Consider the following 19,747-nt stretch of genomic DNA (forward strand, 5'->3'; position numbering starts at 1 on the left):
GTAGTATTGCTAGAGATTGACGATGTGTAGAATTTAGAGAGCTCAAAAAGACATGATGCAGGGCCGGCTGAGTGGCTCAGTTAGTTAAGAGCTCGCTCATGAGTTTGAGCTCTGAGCAACAGTGGTTCGAGTCCAGCCCGAGCTGAGCAGCCGCTGAGCTGCCAACAGGTAGCAGGATGGCTCAGCTTTAAAAAAAAAAAAAAAAGACATGATGCATTCTCAGGAAAAAAATGTTTGATTAGGAAGGTGAGACTTGGTTAGAGAGATTTTAAATGATTGTGGTCATCAAACATCATAAATAAAATAAAAATAAAAACTTGAAGAATATATTTATACCATATATGTCAAAGGGATGATATCCTTACACTATAAATGTCTAACACATCAATAAGAAACAGACTAACTCGCCACTAGAAAACTGGACAAAGGATATGAGAAGAGTGCTCAAAAGATAAGCAAATGAAATAAGCATTTATAAATGTTTAACATCCCTAGTAATCAATAAACAAAATGATATTTAACCATCGTGTTGGTAGACTTTTCTTTTAAAGGATAAGCCAGTGATGGAGAGGGTTCTGTGGAATGATTACTTTTAATATATTACTATTGAGAGTGTAAATTGATATAGCCTTTCTGGAAAAGCATATCTTTGAACCTACTAGTAATTCCTCTTCAAGGAATTTATCCTAAGGATGTAATCAGAGATGGAGATATATAATGATATTTATTTTAGTATTATTTAGAAATTGCAACACTCCCCAAAATTGAAATCATCCTAAAGTGCCTTACAGTTGAGAAGTGGTAATGAAGTGTGATTTATCCATACTTTGTAGTATTATATAACCATTGAAAAACATGAAAACATAATGATTTGGGAAAATGCTCACAATATAAGTGAAAAAAGTAAAATATGAAACTATATTGTCTCAGATTTGTAAATAAACATATACTTAGGGCTGTTTTGGACATGTTGCTTTGAACGTTCTTGTACATGTCTTTTGGTGAGCATATATATATATCTTTCTGTTGGGAAATACCTAGGAAAGGAATTTCTGGGATATGGAGATATATAGATATAGAGCTATATCTATAGCTAGATAGATATAGATATAGATATAGATATAGATATTCAGCTTTGGTAGGTACTGCCAAGTAGTTTTCCAAAGTGGCTGTAACAATTTACCCACCCCCACTCACCCCCAGTAGTATGAGTTCCAATTGCTACATATCCTTCTCTATGCTTGGCATATCCGTTTTGGTTTTGTTTTCATTTTAGCCATTCCGGTGAATTGTAGAGATATCCATTGTGTTTTCAATTTGCATTTCCCTGATAAGTAAAAAACTTGAACATATTTATATGTTTATTGGATATTTGAACATCTTTAATGAAGTGCCTTGAAAAAGATTATAGTTCTATCAGGAAAAAACATTTTACCTTTCTAATAAGCTCCCAAGCAATGATGATGATGATGGTGATGATGGTGATGATGGTGCTTTTCCAAGGGCCATACTTTGAGTAGCAAGATTTTATTGTAGAGGATACTTGAAAGAACTGGAAGAATTTGATTGTGTAATAGCTATTGGTAATCTTAGAGAACTCAAAGATGAGTAGGAGAAATCCCCAGAAAAGATAGAAAAGAGATTGTAGTAACTTTAAGTTTTTATTATACAACATGTCAGACATATTCAGTAGTAGAAGAATAGTAAAATAAACTCCACAAGTATTCTTTACCCAGCTTCTATTATTGTCATCTCATGGTTAATATTATTTCTTCTATACTCCTACTTATCCTTCTCCTTTTTTCACTCCATTGCAATAATTAATGTTTTCTTTTACATATTAAAGATTGCAGAGTGTAGTATCAATCCTAATATAAATTTAAGAACTTTTTTGGGGCATTCCTATTTCTGGAAATGATTTAAGGAAATAGGACAAAAGGTAAAAAACTGTGTGTAAATAGAGACATTCATAATAATTTGTTGATGTTTCTGGAAAAACAATTTAAAGCAAACTAAAATGTCTAAATAATAAATAGTAAGGTAACCATGACTTAGCAGTCCAATAGACTATTATATAAGAATTTAGAATGATTATTGAGGTTCATGAGGCAACATGGGAAGAACTTTTTAAATATAAATTTTTAAAAAACACCATTTTACATATATTACAATTTTTAATGTTCTGATTTAATATATACATAATCATGATTAAGAAAGTTATATCTTCTCTTTGCAGGTTAGAATAACATACTTATTTTTTACTTTGACAATTCAAAAACTGTTATCTTTATTTGAATTCTTAAATTTTACCATTCTCCAAAGTTTTCAGTAGTGCTGTTGATTTTAGGAGACTGTGGATGGTATGGTACAGCAGATAATTTCTCTTTAAACTTCTTCCTTATCCTTTAAAAACATTTTTTTCCTTTGCCTGACATAAGAAATTTAGATTTTCCTCCCTGGGGAACTTTCACTGTTTAGTTTTTATAAATAAAATTACATTTTTTTTAATTCAAGAGAGACATTTATTGAGAGAACACCTGAGATTACATTTACATGAGACGAGTGCATGGTGTTTACTGAGCAAGTTATGAAATGGGGTCACTTTTGAGGAGGGGCCAGGCAATTTGCAACTGGGTGTATTTGCTTTATCTTTTGTTTTGCAAAGCAGCCATTGTCAATTTTATCAAAGTAGAGTTTCTCAGAAATACAATCTATTTCATAATACAATCCCACCTTCTAAAATTCCCTTCCATTTTACTTTTATTGAGGCATCTGACTCTGACATCTAAAATGTTTTGTCTATATGATCTCAGGAACGTGGATTTTCATTTCTTTTCAGGAACAAGAAAAACTGAACTAAAAGCAAGATCATTTATTTATTATTTAAGATATCCCTTTATTAAAATGGGCGTCTGTTTGCTCAAATATAACTTGTCTCCTTTATCAGTCATTACGGTTCCATAAACTAAATGAAATAGTGCCAACTACATTTTCTCTTTTTGGGTTTTATGTCTACCATTGGACTAATTTAGGATCACTTTGCCCTCTTTGTCATATTCTACTTGTTACTTGTAATGTAGATTTTGTTCATAAATGGTATTGTGCAAAAATGAGGCATTCTTCTTAATTACGGGTTTTTTTTCTTGCTAATGCATATTTATTTGAAAAAAATTAAACTTCAAAGAAAATCAAAAATGCTTTTTAAAAATTTGTTGGGTATGTGTGGTTTATATCTCAGCATTTTGTAATGTCACCTTATGTTTATTTTGATAATTTGCTATTTGAAAACTCATTACACTATGTTTTCTTTATTTTTTCCATCATCCTGCAATTTCAGAGCATGTAACTTCTAATGCCAGCGATAGTGAAAGTAGTTACCGTAAGTGTTTTAAGTTACTTGTTCTTTTGTAATCTCAAATAATATATATTCTTTGGGGGATTTTCTCTTAGTGATGTGTTCTAAAACAGAAAATTAGATGCTTAATATTTTAAAATCAGGAAGAGCAAAGTAAAATTCTGACCTTGAAAAATAAAATCATATTATATATATAGAAGTTAATTTCCAAAATTTTAATAAAGTACTAAAATCATTTTTACAAGCAGTGCTATTCGTGAACACAGTTCATATATATGTATATATCTTTAAAAGAAGTAAATATAGTTAAATAAGAGTAAACTTGTGTTTTGCCATTTTTTTTAATAATTCTGTTTTAACATGAACATTAAAATATGTTCAGTAATGCTAAATTATAATTGGCTTTATTTCCTTTTTTATTCTGTGTCACCAGTACTGTTCTGGGTCAAGTTATTATTACCAGCCTTTGATGAATATAAGAAATGCTGAAGGAAAAATTTTCAACAGTTGCTCAAACTGTAATACTGATTTCCTTTTTGGTGTCATGTGTTACATTCTTGGTATTATAGTTGACCCTTGAAGAACATGGTTTGAACTGTGCAGGTTCACTTATGCTTGGGGTTTTTTTCAATTAATACTGTAAATGTATATTCCTTATGATTTTCTTAATAATATTTTCTTTTCTCTAGCTTACTTTACTGTAATACAGCATATAATACATAAACAAAATATGTGTTAATTAACTGTTTTATGTTATCAGCAGTAGGCTATTAGGAGCTAAGTTTTGGGGGAGTCAAGTTATGTGCAGATATTCAACTGTTTGTGGCTCAGCACCCCTAGCCCCCAAATTGTTCAGGGTCAACCGTATACTATTACGTGAACTATACAAGCATGTGAAGTTTTTTAACAGATTTGGGCATGGGAGGAGGGGAGAGTACATGAATATTATAGTTCTAGCACCTTAAAAATTAAAATTGCTTTTCTAACTTTTTTTTACTGCTGTCTAATATGAAAGTAATCTTGATTACAGATGAGTATGGCTATTCAAAAGGTCCATCCTGTTAATATCAGTCTGTACTAGTTCTCATGTTGACATTATATACTTTTAACCCTCATTCATTTGATTGGTTATTTTTTCTGCATAATAGTTACATAATAATTTTCCTTTTTTGGTGTGGGAATGTGATCTTATATTTTAGCATTTTATTAACTTATAATCAGAGCTCACCATAGAGTAGTTGAGAAGCTTTCTAAGCTAAAACAGAGGTAATGAAAGTATATACTGTCTGTCTCATCATTTGCATGAATTATTAGGTGTGGAATATTCAAATTGCATGTTTTTGCTAATATATAAACCGTATATGCAGTACTTGAAAAAGCAGCTTATAAATATATATTTTATATATTATGGTAAACTTGGAAACAGTGAAATATACTTTTAAAGCAGGAAAGAATATTTATGCCAATATATGAATTTAAAAGATCTACAGCTGCATACATATAATATAAACCAATGACAAATTTAGTGAAAAGATTGTTTACAGAATCTTGCTAATCAAGGAGAAAATCTTCACATACGTTATGCACTATTGATTGCTTTCATTGAACCACTTGAATTAACAGTTTTATCTATTTGTTTTCTACACATTTGTGTCTGTGTGTATGTGTGCGTGTCTGTGTGTGTGTGTGTCTTTGTGTGTGTGTTAAGAACTCCTGAAATTAACTCTCTGATTCTTTTTATTGAATCGAGATATAATTTGTAAACTTTTTTATTTAGGGTATGCTTAATTTAAGCTTTAAACCTTTAGTCTTAGAGGATTTAATTTAACTTTTAAAGTGCTTTTAAGATCAAACCAAAATATATTTTATCTCCTTTACTATCTATGTGATTCATTTTTTTGGAAGGGATTTAGTTTTATCTAAAGCTTCTTTAACTTTAAATGTTTTTGTAATTGAATAAATGAATTATTAGAATAAGTGAATTTTTTCATTGGTGAAATAGAGACAATAGTGTTATCTTTGCATTAAAATTTTTTTATTGTAAGATGGTTGTAATTATAAAAATATATATGTATTCTGTTAAGTATTATACCTGGCAGTACCCCCAAAAAAGCATATTCTTAATAGCAGTCAATTACCTAATATGCACATACGTAGAACTGCTCATTAAAGTATTAATCTTTAAAAGTTTTAATAGTTCTTAGGTTCTAAATAAAAAATTAATGGCACATACCTGACATACAAATGAAGGTTTTAAATAGATGTAATGATAATCTGTAAAACACAGAATAACAGAAAGGTAGTTATTAAATAACACATTTATATTTTGTTTTTACATTTATCAAACTTAACCTTTATGACTTTGTAATTTGCCACCTTTTTTTTTTACTAAATCTTGCCAGAAATAATTTATAAAGTATCTTTTTCTACATTTTTACTTATTTTTTCAGAAAAGCCCTATTAAGTTATATGTGAAGAATTAAATTAGCATTAGTTATCTTTATAGATTTTCTTATCTGTGTTTTAACTTTCTGATAGGTGGTCAAGAAGAATATGTCTTGTCTTATGAACCAGTGAATCAACAAGAAGGTTTGTAATGCCCGTTGATGATTTACAATCTTCTAAAAAATATATTTCTTAATTTGGGAAATAGTTCTAATTCATACCTCAAAAAAAAATGTTATAGTTTTACTATGTTTTTTATTATATATATAAATGTAGAAATTTGCTATATGTATTTTATGAAACATGGTTTAGCCCACAGTATATTACAATCTAGTCATTTTCTATTGGTGTTTTATTTCCAAGGCCACTTCTTTCCAGTGTTCATAATAGTATCATTATCCTTCCAGTGACGCTTGTTCAGAATCTTAGAACCACTTTGATCTTTCTCTGTTCCTTATCTGCCTTGTCCAATCAGTTTCTAGGCCGTTCTTCTGTCATTTCTTTCTTATTTATCACCTCCTTTTCATCTCTCCTACCATAGTGTTAATTCCGACTCTCACTACCAAGTTCCTTTGTTCAAGCATGATCCCATACAATCCAGTGTATACACTTCTATTAGATTATCTTTCTAGATCACTCCTGTGATTATATCACTTCTTAATAGCCAGTTTCTTCTTGCCCTTTGAGCTGCTTCCTTACAGTTTGTACTTCAGAAATGATCAGTAAAACACAGTACTGTGTTTTCTGATTTGTAATGAGATGATGTTAGCAATGTATAGAAACATCTGCTAAAATGCTGAATTTAACTTGGTTGAATTATCAAGTCTGTTACTTCCAACAGGAGGTTGACTTCAATTTAAAATCTTAGTGAAGGTTTATAAACTTACCAAGTTAAGCATTATTGGTGGAGAAAGATAAGTAAATTCTTTATAGCAGTTAAGAATATTTTTGTTCTCTTGTGAAACAAAATACATTGATGTTTGTTTAGTATTCATTCCTTTTAACATGCTGTTTATCTTTATAGTTAATTATACTCGACCAGTGATCATATTGGGACCTATGAAAGACAGGATAAATGATGACTTGATCTCAGAATTTCCTGACAAATTTGGATCATGTGTTCCTCGTGAGTAACCCACATAAAAATTCTTAATTATCACTCTTAACATTTTGTCACTGTGTGTGGTAAAAGTAAACATTACCATTTTTTAATGTTTATACTTAGAGATTTTATCAGTTATTCCTTCATCCTCCATATTTTTGTCTTTTCAAATTTAAATTAATCTCTGTTGTGAACTTTATAAAACAGTTGTTTAAGTAGAAAATGGATTTTTGTGTTAATACTAAACACTTCCTCAAGTTCTTTTCTATTAAAGATACAACTAGACCAAAAAGGGATTATGAGGTAGATGGAAGAGATTATCATTTTGTGACTTCAAGAGAACAGATGGAAAAAGATATCCAGGAACATAAATTCATTGAAGCTGGCCAATATAACAACCATCTGTATGGAACAAGTGTTCAGTCTGTGCGAGAAGTAGCAGAAAAGGTAAGCATCGAAATGATCCCAGAATTTAGTTTCTAATTAAATATGCCTTTGACAGTATGAAAGAATAATGGGGATAGAAACTTATAATTCATATTTTTTTTTAAAAATAGAGATGTTGAAGCATTAATTAATATTATTAATTCATTCAGTTAAATATTTAATTTTCAAGGCTTAGGAAAATATATACAAGATAAAGAAGATTGACAAAATGAGAATAGAAATGATAACACAAATCTCTCTGAGAAGGGAGGTTATTTTAAGGTCCTGTGCATTTGCTAGAGGTAGACTTATGTTTCCAACACTTAGCATAATTAAGAAGCTAAGATCAACAATGTCCATCAATAATGAACCAGATCTTCAAGATAAGTGTAGTTGCTGCTGGTACTGAGACTAGACAGAAATTTCTCCTGAATAGCCATTTAATAAACGACAGTATAAAAAATACTCAACAACACTGGAACACCAGCAGATTATCTGACAGCATCCTTCAGAGTAATATGATGATATATTGACATTGGGTTAAAGCAGTTTTTTGGTGAAGCCACAACAGTGTGTCCCAGGTACGCTGCTATGCTTAATTCAATCCTTGGGCCTAGAAAATCAACATGAGTGAGTTATTTTATACCTTCAAAACTAGTAGTTTAAGACTCACTCATAAAGTACCTACAAAACATAAAGCAGTACTTCAGCATCTCAATTTTCCATCTGTAAATGCTACTTTTTCTATGAGAAGTTTGGTTAATTCTGATTAGTTTTAAAAATGGAAGAAATTGAGATGTCAATGGCAAGAATTTGGGAAAACAGGAAATCTTAGATGTTGTTAATGGGAATATAAATTATTAGAACTTCTGAAACAGTTTGGCAATACCTACTAAATGCACATATCCTATGACTTAAAAACTCTACTTCTTGGTAGCTAAGTAGAGATTCACATCTGACGATCCTGTATAAGGATGTTCATAGTAGCATTTTATAATAGTGAAAAATTGGAATAAACAAAGGGGAATAGATAATTATTATTTATTCATGCAGTGGGATACAGCAGCTAGAATGAATCAACAAATATATCTACTAGTTCAGTGTATCCACGTTAATCTCAAAATTGTAATGGTGAATGAAGTTGTAAAAGATATATACAGTATACTATTTATATAAACTTGAAATAACATAAAACAGCTTATATAGTTTATGGATACACATTTAGTAAACATAAAAACATGCATGAGAATGACACATCTACTTCAGGAGTATATACAGCCAATATCTAAAGGTTTTCATTTGGGAGGAGAGGGAAGGAAATTGTAGCGCTAGCTTTATTTGTAATATATTTCTTTTAAATATATTAAAAATATAGAAAAACACACACTCAGCCTACCGTATTTGCCGGCGTATAAAACGACTGGGCGTATAAGACGACCCCCTAACATTTCCACTCAAAATACAGAGTTTGTTATATACTCGCCGAATAAGACTACCCCCTCTTCTGCACACCTTCCACACACCAAATAAAAGGTAAAACAATATCAGATTTGATTTCAACATTTATATTTATATTCAAATGCTTATGACATGCAGGAAAACTGTCACAAGGCTGTATGTAATCAAACATATACATAAATCGCGATTCGCAATTTTGCGCTATCATACTGGGTGTATGGTCGGCTGTGTGCGATTTTGCGAGTGTGGTAAAATCGCATAACAGCAAAATCACATAACAGCCGAGCATACACCCAGCAGCGCTGCTGATGCCTGAACGGTATGTGGAATGAAGTGGGCGGGCATCGGGAGGCCACTATGGCACGGGNTCTGAAGTGTACCTGGCGTATAAGACGACCCCCCACTTGGAGGCATATTTTTCAGGGCCAAAAAATCGTCTTATACACCAGCAAATACGGTAACTAAAAGACAGATAATATCCAAACTTCAAATTACTGGTAAATAGAAAAATAAACAACAGATGACAGCAAGCTACTTCTTGTGCAAACCTGTGGCGAAAAAAATATCAGGAAGTTAAAGTACAAATATTACAAATAATACTCTGATCACAATGCAGTAAAGCTATACATTATTAGAAAATCAAAAACAAAAAGTCCTCAACAACTGGAAATTTTAAAACCACCTGTTAACTCTTACATAACAGAGAAAATACAAAGTGAAATTACAAAAACTGGTTCTTTGAGGAAATCAAAGTCATTGATAAACCTTTAACCAAACATCAGAAAAAAGAGAAGACACAAATTACCAATATCAGGAATGAGAGAGGTGAAAGAATCTACAAATATTAAAAGAAAAATCAGGATATTAGGAACAACTTTTTACCACTAAGTAAACAATTTAGATGAAATAGATAAATTCCTAGGAAGAAATAAACTACTTAGGCTCACTCAAATAGAAATAGGTAATTTGAATAGCCCTATATCTATTAAATAAATTGATTTGTACTTAAAAACCTTCCCACAAAGAAAACTCTAGGTCTAGATGGTTTCATTAATAAATTCTACCAAACAGTTAAGGAAGAAAAATACCCATTTTCTACCATAAAATTAAAAAGGAAGGGAATACTTCGCAACTCATGCTGAGAGTCCAACATTACCTAGATTTCAAAACCTGATAACACATTACAAAAAACTACAGGTTAGTATCCCTCGTGAACATAGAGACAAATTCTAAACAATAGTTTAACATATTGAATCTAACAATATATAAAAAAATATAATATGTCATGACCAAGTAGGGTTTATCCAATGAATGCAAGGTAAATTTAAATATTAGAAAATCAGTCAATGTAACTCACCATATTAAACACAAAAAGGAAAACCATATGATCACCTCCACAGTTCAGGAAAAGCATTTGACAAAATCAACATCCACGCTTGATTAAAACTCTCCACAAACCTACATTTAATTATTCAAAAAATATAATGCTTTCCCCCTAAGATTAAAAATACATCAAGGATATCCACTCTCAACACTTGTTTTCGGTATTATACTAGAGCCAGTGCAATAGGGAAGAGAAAGAAACGTCATCCAGATTGTAAAGGAAAAAGTAAAGTTTCCTTCATTTGCAGATGACATGATAGCCTATATAAAACAATCTGATAGAATCTACAAAAAAAACCTACTAGAACTAATAAGTTTAGCAAGGTTGAAGGCTACAGTGTGAATCTTTATACAAAACTTAGTTGTATTTCTGTATACTAGACCAATCATAAATTGAAATTTTGAAAACGTTATTTACGGTGGCATCAAAATATATTAAATACTTAGAGATGAATCTAACAAAAGATTTGAAGACCAATATACTAAAAACTGCAGAGCATTGCTGAGAGAATTAAAGATCTAAATAAATGGAGTGATACACAATGTTCATGGATTGAAGAGTCAATATTGTTTCAGTGTCAGTACTCTACAGATTGCGCTTTAGGCTCAGTACAACCCCAGTCAAAATACCAACAGCCTTTTTTGTAGAAATTGACATGCTAAAGTTCACACAGAAATGCAAAAGATCTAGAATAGTCAAAACAACTTTGAAAACGAACAAAACTGAAGGACGCAACACAGCTCGATTTTAAGACATAAAAAATACAGTAGGGCCAGCCGAGTGGCTCAGTTGGCTAAGAGCTTGCTCAAGAGTTTGAGCTCTGAGTAACAGCAGTTCGATCCCCAGCCCAAGTTGAGCTGCCGCTGAGCTGCCAACAGGTGGCAGGATGGCTCAGCTAAAAAAAAAATAATAATAATAATAAATAAATAAATAAATAAATAAATAAATAAATAAATACAGTAGTCAAGGGCTTGCAGAGTAGCTCAGTTGGTTAAGAGCTCGCTCAAGAGTGTGAGCTCTGAGCAACAGCGGTTCGAGTTCTGCCCTGAGCTGAGCTGCCGCTGAGCTGCCAACAGATGGAAGGATGGCTCAGCTAAAAAAAGGAAAATACAGTAATCAAAAAATATATACTATAATCAAGACAATGTGGTATTGACATAAAGACAGACAAGTAGATCCATAGGACATACTAGAGAATCCTTAAATGGACCCACAAAAAGTGGACAAAGATGAAAAGGCAATTGAGGAGAGAAAGGGATAGTCTTTCAACAAATGGTGCTGGAATGATTGACTAGCCCCACCTCATACCATATAAAAAAATTTAACTCTAAATAGTCAAAAATTACAAACCTAAAACTATAACTATTCTAAAAGAAAACTTTGGAGAAAATCTTCATGACTTTGGGTTTGGCAAGGATTCCTGAGATAATATACCAAAAACACAGTCCATAAAAAAAAAAAAAAGATAAACTAATAAGAAAGTGTAGCAAGATTGAACTTCATCAAAATTAAAACTTCTGCTCTTGAAAAACACGGTTAATGAAAAAAAAAAAGCCATATACTAGGAGAAACTATTTTCAAATCATATATCATAAAAGACGTGTATCCAGAATATGTTAAAAAAATTATCTTACAATAATAAAGACAAATTACCCAATTTAAAAATGGGCAGGGCCGGCTGAGTGGCTCAGTTGGTTAAGAGTTGGCTTAAGAGCACAAGCTCTGAACAACAGGGTCGCTGGTTCAATTCCCACATGGGCCAGTGACGCTGCACCTGTGCTGAGCTGCCACTTAGCTGCCAACAGGTGGCAGGATGGCTCAGCTGGTGTAACAACAAGATTGCCTGTTCGATGGTGGGCTATGCCCACCAGCAACTAAGACTGATCTCATCACCTTGAGCTGAGCTGCACCCCGAGATGGCTCAGTGGATAGAGTGTGTGCTCTTAACAACAAGGCTGCCGGTTCGACTCCCGCATGAGATGGTGGCTATGCCTACCCACAACTAAGACTGAACACAGCACCTTGAACTTAGAGGCCATGAGCTGCCGACTGGAAGTCAGATGGTGACAGGCACCCTCCATAACACAGATTGAAGAACAGCAACTTGGCTGGTGCCCTTTCCCAATTCCCCAATAAAAAATAAAATTAAAATAAAATGAAGTAAAAATAAAAATGGGCAAAGGATTTGAAAGGACATTTCTCTAAAAAAGATCTATAAATGGCCAATAAGCACATGAAAAGATACTCAACATAATTAGTCATTAGGGAAATGCAAATTGAAACCTAATGAGGTGCCTCTACACATCCATTAGAATGACTAAATTTCTGAAAACTAAACATTACCAAGTTGTGACAGATATGGAGCAATTGGAACTCTAAATTGATAAAGTATAAAATTTTATCATTTTACAGTGGGACTATAAAATGATAAAATCACTTTGAAAAACAGTTCAGACATACACCTACTAACACTTCTGAGTACTTACCTAGGAGAAAAGAAAGCATATGTTCATACAAAGACTTGTGCATGAATGTTCAAAGCAGCTCCATTTGTAATGGACAAAAACTGAAAGTAGTCCAGATGTCCTTCAGCTGGTGAATGGATAAACAAAGTGGGGTATATCCATGAATCTTTTTTTTTTTCCCAGTGCATGTAAAAGTTATGTTTGCACTATACTGTAGTCTGTTAGGTATGTAATAGTATTATGTCTAAAAAAAATCAGTGTACATACCTTAATTTAAAATAATTTATTGCTAACGTGTTAATCATCATCTGAGCCTTCAGCAAGTTGTAATCTTTTTGCTGGTGGAGGATTTTGTCTCACTGTTGGTGGAAAAATGCATTATCTGCAAAGCATAATAAAGCACAGCACAATAAAACGAGATATGCCTGTACTTTAAATACATACACTTGATTGTATGTCAGTTATGCCATAATCAAACTGTTTAAAAAACAAAACTGACAGCCCTCCTGGTTGGTGCTATGAGGAAAAGGAGAACTTATACCTTTAAATTTATATTCTTTCTGAACTACTTACATTTTTTGTCACTCACATGTATTTTTTATAATAAAAACAAAAAGTTTTTAAAAGAAATTAATAAGGTAGAGAATAGAAAAACAATATCTAAAATAATAATAATTAACCCAGTAGACAAACCATTAGCTAACCTGATTTTTTTTTTCCAAAAGGAAAAATCACAAATAATAGAAACAGGAAATTACAAGGAGGCATAACCATTGAAATATTATGAAATCATAAAAAACTACTTTGCATATCTTTATATAAGTTTTAAAATTTGGTTGAGATGGATAATTTACCAAAATGACCTATTAGAGATGGAAAGATTTCTTTAGAAGAAATAGAGGAAGTTATCAAGGACGTATACCCCACAAAAAGCACCATACCCAGTGGCTTCACAGGGGAATTCTACCAAATTTTCAAAGGTTAGGTTGTCCTAAAGTTCCATAAACTGTTCAAGAGCATTCTTTTTACAAAGCAAGTATAATAATGATAATTTAAATCTGATGAGGACAGGAGAAATCATAGACCAGTATCACTTACAAATATTAATGCAAAAGTGTTAAATATTTTAGTACACAGAATCCAATACCACATTATAAAAATAATATATCATGACCACTTGGGATTAAAGGAACTTAAGGTCAGCTCAAAGTTAGAAAATCCATTAATGTACTTGACCACATTAATAGATCTAAATAGTAAAACCACGTATCCATAGATGGCAAAAACGCTTTTGGTAGGATTTAATACCTTTCCGGGGGTGTGGGGTGTGGGGGAGCGACAAAAAAATATAGAGATTGGTGTTATTTTTTGTTTTTTAAGATTTTTTATTGGGGGATGGGAACAGCGCTGGGTTATAGGGGGAAGGGGAACAGACAAGTTGCTGTCCTTTTGTTCTTCAGTCTAGTTGTGGAGGACGTTGCTTCACTGGCCCAAGTTGGCACCATCATTGCGCTCTTCCCCAGGAGAGGCAGATCAGTCTCCGGAGCTTCTGGACGGCCGCTCATGGCGGCTGCTGGCTACACACGGTAGCCCATGGCAACCCACCTGCCGTCGCCGGCAACTCACTGCAGCCCAGCTCCAGGTTGAGCTGTTGTTCAGCATCTTAGCTGTGGAGGGCAGTGTCACTGGCCCTCATATGTGGGATCCAAACCGGGGCCCTCTGGCGTCCCAAACCAGCTCTTAACCAACGTGCCACTCAGCCGGCCCTGGTGTTATTTTTTAAAAGTAGAGAGATTGACACTATTTGGGTTTCTGCCTGAATCAGTGCTTTCCAGAATTACAGTTCTTGGATCTCAAACCCTTATTGCCTCTCAAAAAAAAAAAAAGTAGAAAGTAGAGAGATTAACATGGATCGATGGATGGATGGATGGATGGATGGATGGATGGATGGATGGATGGGTGGGTGGGTGGATGGATATTCTTAGTTTTAAATCCTTAAGGGGAGAAACACAAGTCAATTCCATTATGATGAGGAACAAAGCAAGGAAGCCCATTATCTCCATTACTATTCAGCATTATACTTCACATACTCATTATAATCAAGGTGTTAGTGCTTTAGACAAAAGAAATCAATAAGAAACATGAGAATTGGAAAAAGAAGTAAAATTATATTTTTAGATAATATATCTGAGAAACCATACAAAATCTATTATAAAATTTATTTTCTAAAATAAATTATAAATTTGTTATAAAATTCAAGGCTGTTACAAAATTAAACACATAAAATAAAAAACTAAAGTAGCAGTATATAAAATTAAAATGCAGAAGATAATAGCCTTCCTTTATATGAACAATAACCAGTTAGAAGATAATGATAGAAAAACACTCATTTTTAAGAATTAGAATAATAACACTTAGTAAACTGAATAAGAGATAGGTAGACTTATATGAGGAATCTATAAAACACTCCTGAAAGAATATTAGACTTGAGCAACTGTAAAGACAGCCCTTGTCCTTAGCTAAGACAGTATTGTAAAGTTGTCAGTTCTAAGTTAATTTGTATATAAATACAATCCCAATTAAAAAAAAACACAAAACCTACCAGCTTTTTTATGGGGCTTGACAAGTCAAATTGAAGTTCATATGAAAACCAGAAAATAACGAAAAGAAAAGCTAGAGGGCTGGCCGAGTGGCACGTTGATTGAGAGTTGGCTTGGGATGCCGGCTCTGGCCAACAGGGCCCCGGTTCAGATCCCACATTAGGGCCAGTGACACTGCGCCCTCTACAGCTAAGATGGTGAACAACAGCTCAACCTGGAGCTGGGCTGCCGTGAGCGCCCGTGACAGCATGCTGTAAAGCTGATGTAAGTGGCTGGCGGCCAGCGTGGGCTGCCAAAAGTCGCCATGAGCAGCTATCCAGGGCCCAGTGACCAATCTGATTCACACAGAACGAGCACAATGATAGTGCCAACATGGGCCGGTGGGGCGATGTCCTCCATAACTAGACTGGCGAACAGAGGGACAGCACCTTGTCTGTTCCCCTTTCCCAATTCCCCAGTGCTGTTCCTCTCTCCCAATTCCCCAATAAAAAATCTTTAAAAAAAGAAAACCTAGAAAGGATTGTATCCCTACCAGATATTAAAGCATACTATACAAACCTTCTTAATTAAAACAATGTGACAACTGGCATATGAATAGACAGACCATAAAATAGAAAAGAGGGTACAGGAAAGACCCAAATACATATGAAAATATAGTATCTGATAGAGGTGCAATCTCAAATCACTGGGGCTTTTAATAAAGGGCTTTTTAATAGTTCTGGGACAACTGGAAAAAAATTAATTAAAACCAAACTTCATACCATATACAAAAATTAGCTCTAATACAACTGACAGAAGAAAATATAACTGGGCCTAGCAAAGGTTTTTTAAGTGTGAATTAAAATTCAGATGTAATAAAAGATTGATAAATTTGACCACATTTTTTTAAAAAAAGACTTTTACTTGATTAAAAAATCTTCCAAAAGCAATTGGGAAACACTGTTACCAAGGTCAAAAAATGACTAACAGAAAAAATTTGCAAGCAAAGGGCTGAAATTCCCAATATATAAAGAACTCTTAAAATCTGAGGGAATGGAGACCAAAAATCTAATACAGAAAGAGACAAAAAATATGAATACACAATTCACACAAAAGTAAACTATAAAAATGATAAATCAGAAACTAATGAGATTGGTTACCTACAGAGGGAGGGAGGGGTGGAAAGGATGAGAGATTGGGAAAGAGATAGATGGGATGGAGGTATGACATTTCTTCTAGTATACCTTTTTATATAGTTTTGACTTTTAGAACAACTATGTTAACATTTTATATATTCATAAAGATCAACAAGGAAAGATAAGGGAAAAACAAAATGATATACAAATAGAAACTAAATTAATCTAACTATACTTCAAAAAAAACTGCATTGAAGAAGGGAAGGGAGGGAAGAAAAGTCTTAATCCCAATAATCCTGAACACAGGTTAAAGACAAAAAGACCTGTAAACAAATATTGAACTGTAATTAGTAGGTTTGTTTTTCAGAGTGGTGTGGGCTAACAGTTCTGAAACTACTTTAATACATATTCTGGAGTTGAGTTAATTAATGTGTTGACAATAATGAGAGCTGGTTTCTCTCATTGTCAGAGAAGGGATTTTAGAAATATGGAAAGGATAAAGGGTAGAATGAACTCTAATAAATGGATTGGAATTAGAGATATGAATATAAACCCATGCATCCTAATATAGATAGATGTAGAAATAGAGATGTGTGTATATATACATGTTCTCTTGCTCTGTCCTCAAAAAGGCCTGAAAATGACTCCTCAGTAAACAATGAGAATATGTAGTGCCTAGATCTTGGCTTCTCAATATCATTCTCCATGAAAAAGATCCAGAACTCCTTGAAGAAATGGCTGATTCCAGGGCTGGGACTAGGAAGGTCCAAGCTGAGCCTAGAATATTTTGCTGTGCCAGAAAAATAAGGAAGTGCTCAAAGAATGATGAGGATATGTCAGAAAGACACAGCAGACAAACTCTCGGGTCCCCCAAAGACCACTGGGCAATTTGAATATTAAAAGATAACAATAACTGATTATAACATAGAGAAAAAAGAATCCAAGAGTCCATAATAGTATAAATCAATATATAAATAAACGGATAGAAGGGAAACCTTTGCCTTACAATTAATTGAATGTCTACCAACAAAGATAGGAGTGATGAAATGAGGAAATCTCTCGATAACCACCATGGTAATAATTTAGTCCAGAATCATCAGTGTGTGCTAAAATTAATGAGTGAATTAACATCTAATGAGAGAAAGGATATTGACATAGTCTCAACATAGCCTCCCCCAAAATACTTATCAGTTACAAAGGGGAAAGTAGTAATCTTACAATGGAGAAACCTGGCAGACAAAACCTTAAATAAGTGATCGAAATTAACATCCCTAGTAATAGGACAAATAGATATCATATGCCTCCTGATATGATAGACTGAGAAGGATACAACTTCACTTCTGCAGTGTTCCTGCCAAAAATGTGTAACCTGCCATCTAATGGGAAATATCAGGCAAAACCAAATTGAGGCATATTCTGTGAAAAAAAAATTATTCAGTAAGTCTTCAAAAATATCAAGATCGTAAAAGACAAAGACTAAAATACTGCCAAATTGACAGAGACTAAAGAGACGTTACAGCTATAATAAATGCAATGTGTGATCCTGGATTAGATCATGAACCAAGAAATTTGTTTTTTCTTTCACAGTAAAGGACATTAGATGGGCAACTAAAATTATACTGTAGTTATGTAAGAGATATCATTGTTTTTAGGAAATAGGTGGTAAAGATGTATGTCTACCATTTGTTCTCAAACTTTACCTATAGAAAAGGATAAAATGAAGCAAACATGATAGAATGTTAATGTTTCAGTGTAAAGTATTTTTACATTTCTAATCAATCAGATAAAATGTTAATATCTGATAAAAGCAGATGGTAGGTACATGTATGTCTATTATTTTCTTTGCTTTTCTATGTGTTTGAAGTATTTATATAATATTAATTTTTATATTTTAAATATCCTACAAAAGTGAAATTATCATTCACTGAAGTGGACTGAAGCCCTTAGATTACAAGGTGCATTATGGGGGATTAACTAATTTAAAATGTTACTTTAAAAATCCATTTCATAAATTATAAGTACTACCTTATTTAACATGGAAATGTTCATGTTCATTAAAAACCTAAATGGCCTTTGGCAGTGAACTTAAGCATGTCAGAAGTGTCTTAAATCAGAACTGGGATTCCCAAATGCCAGTTTGTGATACAGTGTTTGCTAGTCCCCAATAAAATGAGAAATTGAATAGTGGAGTGGTAGTGCGGTTTTATAAATTTAAATTTATTCCATTTTAAAGATTCTCCTTTATTCTAAGCCTTTTTACCTTGTTAATTATTTATTCTTTTATGAAATGATGGTTATGGTAAGATGGTAGCTTAGGATTTTTTTTAATGCCCTTTTTCAGCAAAATAAAAGCTAGGAAACCCATACTGGTTGCCAGTTTGAGAGATGACTGGTCTATAAAAACTAGGAATAAAGGAACTACATTTTCGTTCCTTTTTTTAAATGTAATATTTGAGCAAGGAAAATTATTTATAGTTGTTATTCATTGTCTTTATTTCATTTCCTCTCTGAAATTTGCTAACAAATGACAAGTTTGCTTAGGTGAACAGGATCCAAATATATCATAATTCAGATTTTGTACCTGTAGGAAATATACCTTTAATATAATACTTGATTCACTTGCTTTTTCTTTTTTTTCCCCTCTGTTTTAGGGCAAACACTGTATCCTCGATGTGTCTGGAAATGCCATAAAGAGATTACAGATTGCACAACTTTACCCAATCTCCATTTTTATTAAACCCAAAACCATGGAAAATATCATGTAAGTGTAAATGCCTAAAGGCATGGCCTCTAAGTACTGATCCAGTGTCTATCACTTATTAGATTAGGTAATTTACTTAACTTCCTTGCACCTCAGTTTCTTTATCTGTAAGTGGAGAAGTTAATAGTATACCCTCCTCTTAGGATTGTTCTGATGATTAAATAAGCACTCTGTGATATTAACTGTCATCATCATCAACATTAATATACTGAAGTATAAGGTAACGTATTAGAATTTTAAGTTTAACTAGTCACATGTGGTTAGTACCTACTGAATTAGGCAATATAGCTCTGAGTAAACATTCAGAGAATAAAATAATGTGTAACTATTTACCTATAAGATGGCAAAAATAGAATTTACTTTTTTTTATTGTGAAATAAACATTTTTTTAGTTTCAGCTGTGCAACACAGTGCAATAGTTATACTTTTTACCCGTCAAAGTGACAACCCCCCTCCCCCAATCTGCCACCCCACTCCCCCCCCTCATATCATACATATCTAATACAATTCCCTTGACTCCACTCCCACACTATACTCCACATCCCATGACTATATATATATATATTCACTTATAGTTGACATACAATATTATACAACATCAGCTTCTGGTGTACAGTGCAGTGATCAAGCCTCTAC

At 33.0% G+C, this 19,747-nt stretch overlaps 1 protein-coding gene across 17 annotated transcripts in view; it reads left to right on the forward strand.

The window, feature by feature from the left end:
* The window catches only part of DLG1 (discs large MAGUK scaffold protein 1), a 248,247-nt gene that overhangs the window by 210,523 nt on the left and 17,977 nt on the right, over positions 1 to 19,747 (forward strand). For 11 of the 17 annotated variants that reach the window (XM_019651456.1, XM_019651484.1, XM_019651466.1 and 8 more), the window contains 6 exons: positions 3,338 to 3,379; positions 4,371 to 4,406; positions 5,894 to 5,944; positions 6,825 to 6,926; positions 7,177 to 7,349; positions 19,002 to 19,111. In XM_019651456.1, coding sequence (XP_019507001.1) covers positions 3,338 to 3,379; positions 4,371 to 4,406; positions 5,894 to 5,944; positions 6,825 to 6,926; positions 7,177 to 7,349; positions 19,002 to 19,111 — 514 coding nt within the window. The remainder of the gene's footprint in view (positions 1 to 3,337; positions 3,380 to 4,370; positions 4,407 to 5,893; positions 5,945 to 6,824; positions 6,927 to 7,176; positions 7,350 to 19,001; positions 19,112 to 19,747) is intronic. The other 6 variants (XM_019651490.1, XM_019651499.1, XM_019651522.1 and 3 more) reach the window with 2 other exon arrangements.

This window comes from Hipposideros armiger, unplaced genomic scaffold (assembly GCF_001890085.2).
Source record: "Hipposideros armiger isolate ML-2016 unplaced genomic scaffold, ASM189008v1 scaffold_8, whole genome shotgun sequence".
In the NCBI taxonomy this organism is placed as follows: Eukaryota; Metazoa; Chordata; class Mammalia; order Chiroptera; family Hipposideridae; genus Hipposideros; species Hipposideros armiger.